This window comes from Ornithorhynchus anatinus, chromosome 7, assembly GCF_004115215.2.
Source record: "Ornithorhynchus anatinus isolate Pmale09 chromosome 7, mOrnAna1.pri.v4, whole genome shotgun sequence".
Taxonomy (NCBI): Eukaryota; Metazoa; Chordata; class Mammalia; order Monotremata; family Ornithorhynchidae; genus Ornithorhynchus; species Ornithorhynchus anatinus.
In genome coordinates, this window is record NC_041734.1 from 49,195,207 (window position 1) to 49,208,371 (window position 13,165).

Below are 13,165 nucleotides of genomic sequence, written 5' to 3' on the forward strand. Positions count from 1 at the left end.
ACTCAGGTGCTCTCCCCGAGATCACTGGCTGCCCGAGCTGAGAGGACAGACATTTGGGGCGGAGTGCCAGTGGAGAGAAAACGTTTCGGCCTTCACCCTCCACCTACGGACACCACACGCGTGCCAGCCAGTGCTGGCCGAAGCTTAGTAATAGGGAGACAGAAGTCATACTCAGTCCATCGTATTTATGGAGTGCTTACTCTGTACAGAGCACGGTACTAAGTACTTGAGAAACTACAATAGAACATTATAACAGACACAGTCCCTGCCCACCACAATGAGCTTACGGTCTAGAGGCCTAATGGGAAGGGTTTGCTGCTGGGAGCCAAGAAATCTGAGTTCTAATCTCCACTTTACCACTGACCTGCTGATGGGCTTGGGCAAGTTGCTGAGCAATCTCTGTACTTCACTTTCCAGCGTGGCTCAGTGGAAAGAGCACGGGCTTTGGAGTCAGGGCTCATGAGTTCGAATCCCAGCTCTGCCACTTGTCGGCTGTGTGACTGTGGGCAAGTCACTTAACTTCTCTGTGCCTCAGTTCCCTCATCTGTAAAATGGGGATTAAGACTGTGAGCCCCACGTGGGACAACCTAATTCCCTTATGTCTACCCCAGCGCTTAGAACAGTGCTCTGCACATAGTAAGCGCTTAACAAATACCAACATTATTATTATCTGTAAAATGGGAATAGGATACCTGGCTCTTCTATTTCTTAGACTGTGATAAGCGCGGTGTGAGGGCGCTCAATAAATACCATCGATGATGATGACAATGATCCGGAGCAGGGACTGTGGTCTTCACTGACCATCTTGTATCGACTCCAGTGACTAGCAAGTGGTTTGGCCCTTAGTAAGCAATTACTAACTAATGCTCTGAGATGATCTCCTGCTTTAAGGGCAGGCAAACACGTATGTAAGGTGGGACAGGGACATGGCCTTTATGGACTACAGCCTCCAGGATAAAAGTAGGAAAAACAGAAAAATATGGCACAGAAGAGGGAGACGAAGACAGAGAGGAAGACAGAAAAAGAGAGTCTCTCCCTGTAGACTACAAGCCACTTGTGGGCAGGGAAGTTCTTAGTACAGTGCTTTGCACACAGAAAGTGCTCAATAAATACCACTGGTATATTGACAAAGGAAAGAAGATAGAGAGAGGGAGACAACAGGAAGAGCAGAGATATAGACACACACACACACACAAACACTTCTCTTTCTCTCTCTTTCTCTTGCACAGAAACATTTCCCCAGCCTCTCCTCGAAAGGGAAGCAGCGTGGCCTAATGGAAAGAGCACAGGCTTTGGACCGGAGATATTAATTACTAGATATTAATCCCGACTCCACCACTTGTCTACTGTGTGATCTTGGGCCAGTCACTTAAAACCTCTGGGCTGCAGTTTTCTCATCTGTAAAATGGGAATTAAAACCTATTCCCTCCTACTTAATAATAATAATGTTGGTATTTGTTAAGCGCTTACTATGTGCAGAGCACTGTTCTAAGCGCTGGGGGAGATACAGGGTCATCAGGTCGTCCCACATGAGGCTCACAGTTAATCCCCATTTTACAGATGAGGTAACTGAGGCACAGAGAAGTGAAGTCACTTGCCCACAGTCACACAGCTGACAAGTGGCAGAGCCGGGAGTTGAACCCATGACCTCTGACTCCGAAGCCCAGGCTCCTTCCACTGAGCTATGCTGCTTCTCCTGCTTAGACTGTGAGCCCCCTGTGGGGACAGAGACAGTGTCCAACCTGAGTAGCTTGCGTCAACCTCATTGCTTAGTACAGTGTTTGGCACATAGTAAACGCTTAACAAATTGATTTTGTTTTTAAAAAGGCCCCAAACTGCAATCTAGAGGCAAAACCAGGCAACTGGCCACCAGCGTTGGCTGCTAGCACATCTAGCATGGCCGAGTGTGTGCATATTAGTCAAACTATGCTGGGACCAGGTTGGGGGCTGGATGGTGGGGGAGAAGAAGGTATTTGTGACTTCAGAAGAGTCCTCTCTCTCTATCCGGGACACTCCCACAATCATTGGTTTGGCACTGAGCATGAGGTTTTACCCTGAACTAATAAAGACCATATAAGGAATTTGCACTAAAAGAATTCACTTCCAAACACACACTTGTCTAAGGCAGACCCAGTCATTTTGTAATCTGGATCATCTTACTTTCTTCCTCTTTAAAATGGGAATAATTATATTTGCATGTTCACCTTATGGTAGTGATAGAAGAAACAACCAATTAAATAATAATCCTAAAGCACCACAGAAACACAGCTAGATATTATGTTTTTAATAGCGTTTTGCCTTTTCAAACTAGGCTGGTCTTGGGGACGTCACTGAAAAGACGCTTCCTTGACATCATCAGACATTGTTGTACCATGACCCTGGCCCTCTCTGTGGCCAAGACTGAGGAAAATAATAACAACAACAACAGTAATAATAATAACAACAAAGGTGTTTGTTAAGTTTTTACTATGCATACGAAGTGCTGGAGTAGAAACAAGATAATCAATAATAATAACTGTGGCATTTGTCAAGTGCTTACTATGTGCCAGGCACTGTATTAAGCCCTGTGGGGGAATACAAGCAAATCATATTGGACACAGTCTCTGTCCGACATGAGGCTCTCAGTTTTAATGCTCATATTACAGATGAGGTAACTGATACCCAGAGAAGTGAAGTGACTCGACCAAGGTCACACAGCAGACAAATGGCAGGGCCGAATTCAAACCCTTGAACTTGTAACACTCAGGCCTGTGCTTTCTCCACTAGGCCATTCTGCTTCAGGCTGGAACACAGTCCCTGGCCACATGGGAAGGTCATGGGTTCTAATCTCGGCTCCGCCACTTATCTGCTGTGTGATCTGGGGCAAGTCATCTAACTTCTCTGTGCCTCAGTTACTTCATTTGTAAAATGGGGATTAAGACCGTGAGCCCCACGTGGGACAGGGACCATGTCCAACCTAATTACCCTGCATCTACCCCAGCGCTTAGAACTGTGTTTGGCACATATTATGCACTTAACAAATACCATTATTATTATTATTGCCTCAAGAAAAGGCATCTAGTCTGGCCATGATGCCAAGCAGGTGAATAATAAAATGGGTAACCGAAGCCCTGCTTTAGAGTGGGTGGAAGGACAGATGTAGAAATCTTTGTGTTAATTTATAGTGAATAGAAATGGGGTTTTCATTTCATATGTGCTAACTCTTTGTTCCTGAGAAGGATTCACAGATTTCCTGTTTCAAATCCAGGGTTGCATCTTGCCATGCATGCCGTTGGCCATAAGGGCATTAGACAAGAGAGTGTGAATAGCTCAACAAAACTCATCACAAGTTCCGGTCAAACAAATCCAGCTCATGCCCTGTTCGGTGGTAGAATAAATCTGGTCACATCCCCACTCTAACCCTAAACTAAAATTCTACAGAAGTAGACAGTCTAGGTTTTTTTTCCCCCTTATCTCTAGATGGATAAAGAGACAAAAACACCTTCTGGTAGTGACTACTTACATTAACATCTGTCTCCCCCTCTAGACTGTAATCTCACTGTGGACAGGGAACATGTCTACCAGCCCTGTTGTATTGTACTCTCCCAAGTGCTTAGTACAGTGTTCTGTGCAAACTAAGTGCTCAATAAATACTAACGATTGATTGATTGACTAAACCAGATAATGAGCTCTTTAGGAAGGCATTGCTCATCCAGACTGGGAAAGCAAAGGGTCAAAAAAATAGCCCTTTTATGATATGGAAACACTAGGGAAAAGGCTGTTTTAGGGCCACCCTAAAAACAGATGAAATTCATTGTTTGAACACAAAGAGCAGTGTATATGTGTATATGCTTACAGGTGCATACACTTAGTATTTGTATAAGATACAGGAAACAGCATGGCCTAATGGATAGAGCACTGGCCTGGAAGACAGAGGACCTGGGTTCTAATCCCAGCTCCATCACTTGTCTGCTGGGGGACCTTGGGCAAGTCATTTAACTTCTCTGGGACTTAGCTCCTTTATCTGCAAAATGGGGATTTAATACCTGTTCTTCCTCCTACTTAGCCTGTGAGCCCCATGTGGGCCCTGATTATCCTGTTATCTAGCCTAGAGCTTAGTACAGTGCTTGTCATATAGTTAGCATTTAACAAATACTATCATTAGTGATAATATTAGTATTTATAATGTATCACTGGTCTGCAGTCTATGCAAGTCATGCAGTATATGACCATCCAAACATCTTAAAACATGAGAAAGACATTACAAAATTGAAATGCCTACATATATTTATTTTCTAGAAATGAATGTTCATCATGCTTACTTTCTTTGGATGAGGCAGTCCAGAGTGCCATCTAATCTGGTGAGCTCTGCAAATTTAACAAAGGGCTGATGTTTGGGAGCAGAGAGACTTCCTGCAGCTTCGTGGCTACTGTGGAACTCCTGTAAGAAGAGGAAGGTTGAAATGGGGATGGGATAGGGCAGATAAGTTGCGAACAAAAATAAGATTTTAGTACCAACAACCACCATTTTGGATGAACATAGAAGACAGTAGCTGCTGTTGCCGCCTGTCTCCCGTTTTTATTCCCCAATCATGTGGGATACAAGGAAGTTTGAGAAATCCCTAACATGGGCTGCATTTGGGGTTTGGGGTTTTTTTTAGTTACCTAGTGTGGCACAAGGTGATGTCTGACATAATAGGACTTTTACTACAAGACATTAAAACCCACTGTATTCCCCTAACATCCCATAACACATACACCATCAACCATGGAGCATCCTTTTGTGGGCAGGGAACATGTCTATCAAATTATCTGTATTATATTCTCCCAAGTTCATAGCACAATGCTCTGTGCACAGTAAATGCTCAATAAATACCATTTATTGATCTATTCATTATAAGCATGATATAGTTTAGGCATTTTTCTTAAACTTTGCTTTTAGGTACTTTGCCTAAACAGTGTGGCATAGAGAAGACATGAACTGTAAAAAAAGAGAGGCAATTTCAAACAGTCCTAACCTTTTATGGCAGAGGCATTCTTGCTACATTGAAATTCTAGCCACAGCTTTTTTCAAAATCTCATCACGATATTCATCTGCATATCCACAAACCTAAAGGAATCGGAGTATGGGATGCAATGAAACATAAAAAGCAAGAGTCCCAAATACAATCAGGTTCCCCTGGAAATTTTTCCTCTTTTTCTTTGTGAGGATTGAAGATAGAGTGGGACTTCTCTCTTTGAGGCAGATCCAGAAATAGGAAAGGAATCTCAGAACATTTCACATCGTGAATGCACTGAGAGAATTCCTCCTTCATGATGATTTATAATAAAAAATGACAGGCCAAATATATTCTAAATGTTCAAATTTATGAATTATATATTTGCCCTTCATTTTACATCAGAAGATTGGCTGAGCAAATGTTCGTTTCCTTTCTCTGCCTTCAAGGGTTCACATTCTCCATGGAACTGCAGGGGCTTACAAAACTCTAATGGCGACGCAAAGCAGTGGGACTCTTAAGAGTCTGACACTCAGTGGAAGACATAAGTTTGAAGTAGGAAGTCAGTTCAGCGTCATTGAATTCCCAGAGAAAGAAGACCCCAGGGACAGTCAATGTCTCGGAGATTCCGGAGAATGATGGGGAATAGGGAGGAAGCATCCTTCTAAAGAGATGTCCATTTGATTGTAAGCCCAAAGCTCGTCCTCTAGACTGCAAGCTTGTTGGGGACAGGGACCGTGTCTTCCGACACCGTACTCTCCCAAGCACTTAATACAGTGCTCTGCATACAGTACGTACTCTATAAATATGGCCGACCGATGCAATCCCTTCCAATCGACTATTCCAAAGCTAGAACGTGTGGAGACCTCTAGAATGTAAGCTCATAATGGGCAGGGAACATGTCTATCAACCCTAACGTACCGTGCTCGCCCAAACAGTACAGTGTTCCGCACAGAGTAAGCACTCAATAAATGCCATTGATTGATTAACTGATTGACTGAGGCAGAGAGAGTTCATGGAAGGTGCAGAGGAGATCTGGGAGTCAGGAGATCTTGATTTCTAACCAGTTCTGCATATGATCTGCAGCTCTGTGACCTTGGACTAGTTATCTAATGTTTCAGGGCTGCAGATTTTTCATCTGAACAATGGAGATTCTATCTGCTTCCCCCTACCTCATAGGAGTGTGGTAAAATATCGGTGGTATTTATTGAGCGCTTACTATGTGTAGAGCAGAGCACTGTTCTAAGCACTTGGGAGAGTACAATACCACAGAATTAGCCGACAAGTTCCCTACCCATAATGAGCTTATAGTCTAGAGGGGGAGGAGGTGAGATAATTGATGTTAAAAAGTTTGGATAAATAAAATATGCTAGACAAATTTAGAGAAGGAGTTTGGATCAGGAATGGTATGGATCAGATGCAACTGAGATACTTAAAAACAAAAAGGCCTCTCTATGTTTAGCATCATGCTAATACTTTTAGTGCGTTGTATGCACCTCAAAAGTTATTTATAAAAATTATTTGTATTTTTTTTAAGTAACCAGCAATTTTGACAATGAATACACAGCCTCTTTGTAGTCTTTATTCCAATAAAGGTTAATATTTACACTTCACCCAACGCTTGCCAGGAAAAGGATTATTCAGCTTTATCATATAGAACAGGTGCTCTTTTTAATCATATATGTACAAACCATTGTGCATGTGTAATTAAAAGTAAAATTAGGTGTAAAGACATCGAATAAAGCAACCAAAATATGACTCTGCTTTTTGAATGTTTAATGAAGCATATGATGAGATGAAACACTAAGAAAATCTCCAAGACCAGAATGCATTTCAACATATACCTAAAATACTAATGATTATTGCCTTATCATTAAGAATAACTAGCGAGAGATCACTTGACTCCAACACCCACAAGGCGATTACTTGCTTAGTCACAATTCAATTTCAGGAAAAATGGAGAGATAAGGTGGAAATACTTCATAAGAAGAAGGGTGATTGGCCACAGGCTTCCTTCCACTCCCCTTCAATCCACCTTTTTATAATTTAGGATTTTGATGAAGCCTGACTGCATTTGTTTGCATAAACATTGCTTTCTTCCTGCTTTTCAATTTCAGTAGTGGTTTTTCCTAGATTATAGATTCAAATAAATGTAGTCAAGCAAAGCTGAACCCAATAAAATAAAGCTCCCTCTGCTATCTTGGCATTTGTTGCCAATTCAGAGAGAGACTTTCTTTCCCCAACCAGGCACGAATGAGAGCCGGGTGATTTTCAGAGATAATTTAACAAGTCCCTGCTGTCTGTTTTCTTTGGAAGCCCCATCCGTTGAGTGAGGTTGCAGAGAGCTCTGAAGAGAACCACCTCGTTAGTAGGGAAAGGGGTTAGGTCAGAAGACCTACCAGCTCTTTCCATTTCACTTGAGGTAGTGCAGGGAGAAGGGGACAAGGGCAAATCTGCTGGGAAATAGGTTCTTGAAAACCTTTCCACCTGCCCATTTGGGATTATAAAGTTATGTGGAGGGTAAATTCACCGTCGCAATGCCTGTGCCACCTAAAGTGCTGATGTTACCGGCTTCTCTCAGTGGCATTTTCGGACAGAAGTATCTGGCCAGTGGGGTTTCCCTCCAATAGCTAGAGTCATAGCTACTCTGTGGTCCCTTTGGGATTTTCTCCTTGCACCTCTTTGTATCTCACCCTAGGATAGTGAGAAGCGGCATGGCTTAGTTGCAAGACCACGGGCTTGGGAGTCAAAGGACGTGGGTTCAGATCCCGGTTCCAACTCTTGCCTGCTGTGTGACCTTGGGCAAGTCACTTCACTTCTCTGGGCCTCAGTTACCTCATCTGTAAAACAGGGATTAAGACTGTGAGCCCCAATGTGGGACAGGGATCGAGGTTCAACCTGATTAACTTGTAACTATGCCAGCGCTTAGAAGAGTGCGTCGCACATAGTAAGTGCTTAATAAATACCATAATTAATATTACAGCGCTTTGTTTTCACAGATTGCTTAATAATAATAATAACGATAATTATGGTATTTGTTAAGCACTTACTATGTGCCAGGCACTGTACTAAGCACTGAGTTAGATACAAGCAAATCGGGCTAGACACCATCCTTGTCCCATGTGGGGCTCCCAGTCTCAATCCCCATTTTACAGATGGGGTAACTGTGGCCCGGAGAAGTGACGTGACTTGCCCAAGGTCACACAGCAGGTCAGTGGCAGAGCCAGAAATAGAACCCATGACCTTTTGTCACCCAGGCCCGTGCTCTATCTAGCCAGTACAGCATGCTGCTTCTTTCCTTATCCTATGCAAAACATGACACAATTTTAGACATTCAAATCCTTTTAATCTATGTACCTGACTCTTCAGGCAGTACTTTATTTACTTATCGTCTTTTCATTGTCTATTTTCTGAAAGCTGTAAATATCTCTGTCTGCCTCCTCCATTTAAAATGTAAGCTCCCTGAGGGCAGGGATTATATCTTTAACCTCCCCTGTACAAAGTGCTTACACAGCACTGTCGGTGCTCAATAGATAATACCGATAAATAAACTGATGAGGCTGAGGTATTTTCTCTTCTTCGCTCCCAATACACAAATAAATTTATTTGCTGTTGGTTGTGATCATTGACAAGTAAACCAATTGTACCATTCAGACCCTCTGGAAATACCTGCGAGTCTTTGGTCCTGGTTTTCCAGCCACTGATGGTTTTTACTTGAGAAAGTGTCTATCAGATTTTCCCCCACTCCTCAAAAAAGAAAGTGAACCAAGCCAACACATCACTTTCAGCATCCATTTCAAAGCTACCGTCTTGGGTTTGCTTCCAAGGCCCAGGTTCGTCTGAAGCTGGAATCTGGCTTTGAAACACAATCTAATGCCAATTTGGATCCCATAATAATATTAATACCTCATGAGGAGAGGGAATCATTCATAACTGATAACGAATGACTGGAAAGTCTTTTTGCAAATATGATGTTGTTGGGGTTTGGCAAAATGAAATAAAGGCTAGACCACCTGTTACCTAGATAGAAATAGAACTGAACTCAGTAGCTCAGTGATCCTCCAAATGTTAGGTCATTTGGTCGTCTTCACACGAAGATTCAACTAACCTTCCACTATAACGCTTGTGAGTGTGTGTGTCTGTGTGTGTGTGTCTCAATCAGCAAACAGTCTTGGCCTGATTGAGGGTCAGAACCCAGAAAATTACAGAGGAAATGGAGGAAAGTCCAGAGTTGCATTCTGACACCCCAAAATCCACATCTTTTACCCCTGGTGATGGTGACCCCAACCGGAGAACGAGTGGTTCGGAAGAGCAGGGTTCGCCTCCACATTAGCAGGATTGCTCAGAGGTCTTCAGCTTGACTATTCAAGATTCCCAACGCTGTACCATTTGACTCTCCAAAATAAGATATAAGAAATACGTACATGCCATATCCAGAAAAGGAAAACCATTTCAAAGGAGTAACAGACGAGAGGGAAAGGGTGTGGACTGCATGATAAAAGGCAAGTAAATAGTGTTTCTCTCCATTCCTGCCCATGCTGCCGCTGGGTTTCTAAAGAAGAAAGCTGGTTAATCAGGCCAGATGTTTCACTGTGTCACTACCTGAACACCTGGCTGCTGCAGATGAGCCTGTCTAGCAGATGAAAGGCATGTACAGCAAAAGTTCTTACTGAAATGAAACCAGTTCTTTCCAAGATGAATCATCTGTTCACACTGCACACCCCACCATCTGCGAGCACCCTGGCATCCAGAAACAATAGTCCTGGGTTAGGATGAAAGACCCTTGAGCACCAACTTACATTCTCAATTGAACAGAATAAATGGATTTAAATGGGAAAAAAATAAAGAGGGGGAGAAAGTTTCACTGTTTTATTTTTTCTTTTCCGGATGCAAATTAGAAAAGGAAAATTGGCAATTGTTTTGTCTCCAGGAACCACATTTCTTTTTTTTAAATCTTTTCCAGCATTCTGACCAAGTCAAAGGAGGGAGGTAAAAATACTTCAAACATTGATGGCACCGATAGCAGTTTCTCCAAAACCAGAAAACTCACCGGCCTTCTGTCATGGAAAATGAGGGGTCAATCGGGCTGTTGCTTTATGTGGAGCAAAGAGTGAAAACTGCATCAAAATTGCAGCCCCTCAGGACATCAGAAACCTTAAGTGATACTTGGAATTGTGTGGGATACCTGATGGAGAAGGATTTTCATCAAATGTATTGGGTTGTTAATCCAGCCTTTTGAACAGAGAGATTGAGTGGGGAAAGTCATTCTGAATTAAAAACCCAGGACCCAACTGGGCCCTGGGGCAGATCAGGGAAATGAATCTTCTCCACTGTACCCCATTCAAAGTGTCATTTTGATTGACCCATTTGACAACTCCAGCTACGTGATCCGAGAGTGGCCAGATGAGCTACTGTGTGGAGGAGAGGATCAGAGGAACTCTCGGAGGCCCATCCCTTTCATTTTTGTGCCCCTCAGACTGAATGGGTTTAGGACACAACAATCCACTGGATTTCCGTGCCCTGAAAGGTGGCCCAAGAGTGAGAGAGAGAGAGAGAGAGAGAAAGGGAGGGAGGGAGGGAGAAGGAGGAGGAGGAGGAAGATCTGGAGGTGGGTAGAAGATTGCTGAGTTCCCCTCAGGTGCCTGTTGGCAGAACAGCTCTAGGGCCGCTGCTCCTCATCCTAACATTCGTTTGGTCCCTTCATTTGCATCAGGACGGCGTGGCTCCTCTTCTTGCAGCAACAGCAGAAGATACAGGCTGCCAAGGAGCAGGCCAGGGCAATGCACCCGATGACGATGGCAGCAATCGCCATCCCGCTCTGAGCCTGGGTCATGCCCCCAGACCTGTGATCCTCAGTCGGGTAGATGGTGGTCAGGTCCGTCTCGCCATCCAAAACAGTGGTGAACTCCGTCGTGTAGGAGACGGCCGTCGTGTCGGGGTAGGTGGGCGCGTTGGTGAAGTCCGGGCCGCCGGGGACGCTGGGCACGACCATCTCCACGTTGATGACGATGATGGACTGGCCCCTGGAGGTAGCTGGGCTGTAGCAGACCGGGAGGTCTTCGGTCCCCAGCCTGAGCCTGTTGACCACGAGCCAGTTCCTCAGAGGAATGATGCCCGAGTCGCACCTCCAGGGGTTGTCGTACAACCGGATTTCAGTCAGGTGGCCCAGGTGGTTGAACATGCCTACGGGGAGGTTCTCCAACTGGTTGTTCTGCAGCTGGAGGGTCAGGAGGCCGTTGATATTTGCGAACAGGTTCCCGGGCAGGGCCCGCAGCCTGTTGTTCTGCAGGGAGATGTTCTGAAGGTTGGTCAACACGCGGAAGACGTTGCCGTCCAGATTCTGGAGCGCATTGGTGTGGAGGGAGAGCTCCCGGAGCTCCAACAGGCCGTTGAAGGCCCCCGGCGAGATGAAGCTGATCTGGTTCCGGCTGAGGATCAGCACCTGCAGCTGGGACAGGCTGCTGAAGGCGTTGTCCGGGATGGACGAGATGTGGTTGTCGTACAGCCACAGCTCCCGGAGGTTGTGCATGGGCCCGAACACCCCCGGCCCGATCTCCTTCAGGGAGTTCCCAAAGAGGGTCAGCCTGTTGAGTTCCGGGAGGTGCAGGAAGATGCCCTGGGGTAGGGAGGAGATTTGGTTGTTGGACAGATAGAGCTTTTGTAAGTTCCGGTTGTTGTGGAAGAGGCCGGGGGAGAGCTGCCCGATCTGATTCTGCTGGAGCGCCAGCTCCTGGAGGTCTCCCAGCCCATCGAACGTCCCCATGGGGATCTCGGCGATCCTGTTCTCGTACAAGCGGAGGACCTGGAGCTTCCCCAGTCGCTGGAAGACCCTGGGGGACAGTTGAGAGAGGCTGTTCTTCCCCAGGTTCAGCTTGGTGAGCCCCCCGCAGTGGTCGAAGACCCCGTCGGGAATGTACTCCAGGTTGTTGCCGTGGAGCTGGAGCTCCTTGAGGTTGCTAAAATGAGAAAACTGGGAGGGGTGGATCTGCAGGAGCTGGTTGCTCGAGAGCAGGAGGGACTCCAGGTTCCCCAGGTTTTGGAAGAGGCCGTTGGGGAGCATCTGGAGCTTGTTGTTGGAGAGGCTGAGATACCTCAGAGAGCCCAGGTTGCGGAAGGCCCCCGGCGTGATCTGCGACAGCTCGTTCTTCTCGATCCGCAGGGCGATGAGGGCCGAGATGTTCAGGAAAGGAGACTCTGTCAGCTCGGTGATGTGCGTGTTGAGAATCTGCAGGCTCATGGCATTCCATGGCAGAGGGGAGGGCACTTGTATAATTCTGGCTCCAGTGCATTCCACTTGGGAAGTTTTGGAGCACGTGCATTCCGTCGGGCAGTAATAGGCGGCCCCCAAGCCGACGGCTTGCAAGCCGACGAGTAAGGAAACATAGTGCTTCAGCTCCATGGCATCTGCCGGGGAGAGAGGGAAAACAAACAAACACAGAGAGCGTTACTTAACCACCGGGGTGCAATCCACTTTTAGAACATCAATTTGGGACCGGGGTTCAAGCCCAGAGGATTGATTTGGGGTTTGGGGTTTTTTTTCCCCTAAACTTACCTTAGAATGAGCTCAAAGGACTTCGGAATGAAACTAGCCCTAATGGGTTCTGAAACTTGAGGAAGGGGAGGAAGATCAGACTAGAACAGCAGAGGAGAGTTTGGGTCAGTGGAAGGTTCCGCCCAACAAAATCCACAGTCCTACTGCAGAGGAATGATTTAGGTTGAATCGCTTTCTATATGCTCTTTTATTTAACCCCTTTATATGCTATTTATTCTGAACGGCTTATCCAAGCATCCTCCCCAGTAAAAAGAAATTGTCTACACCACTTCCTGTTTTGCTGGAAGGATACTGTTGCGGTTAGATCGGGCGACTAAGAGCCATAACTCCTAGATTCTATTCCCGGAATTTTCCTGGCTGCCAACATACAAATTAGGTAAGCATCCTTCTTCCAAATAGGGGCAATAATAGCCTCACCACAGAGGTTCCTGTTTTAAAAGCCCTGTAAAAGAGGATGTTTTACCCCTTCTCTCTGCAACCCACTGTAATGTGTAACGACCTGGAAATTCTTATCTATGTCTAATCTAAATCTTTCATGCTGCGGCTTAAACCCATCTCCTATTATTCTGACAGTAGGATAAATAATTATGCTCTAGGTGTGAGGAACAGGAGAAGGGAAAATGGAAAGAGAGGGATC

General features: G+C 45.3%; 1 protein-coding gene across 1 annotated transcript; it reads right to left on the bottom strand.

Moving 5' to 3' along the window:
• Positions 1-9,717: 9,717 nt before the first annotated feature.
• LRRC15 (leucine rich repeat containing 15) lies at positions 9,718-12,375 on the bottom strand. The gene has a single exon (XM_029069480.2). It carries the CDS (start codon positions 12,373-12,375, stop codon positions 10,657-10,659), a length of 1,719 nt encoding a protein of 572 aa, XP_028925313.1. The 3' UTR covers positions 9,718-10,656.
• Positions 12,376-13,165: the final 790 nt, after the last annotated feature.

Coding starts and splice junctions, on each gene's coding strand:
- LRRC15 (XM_029069480.2), bottom strand. CDS start 12,375: ATGGAGCTGAAGCACTATGTTTCCTTACTCGTCGGCTTGCAAGCCGTC.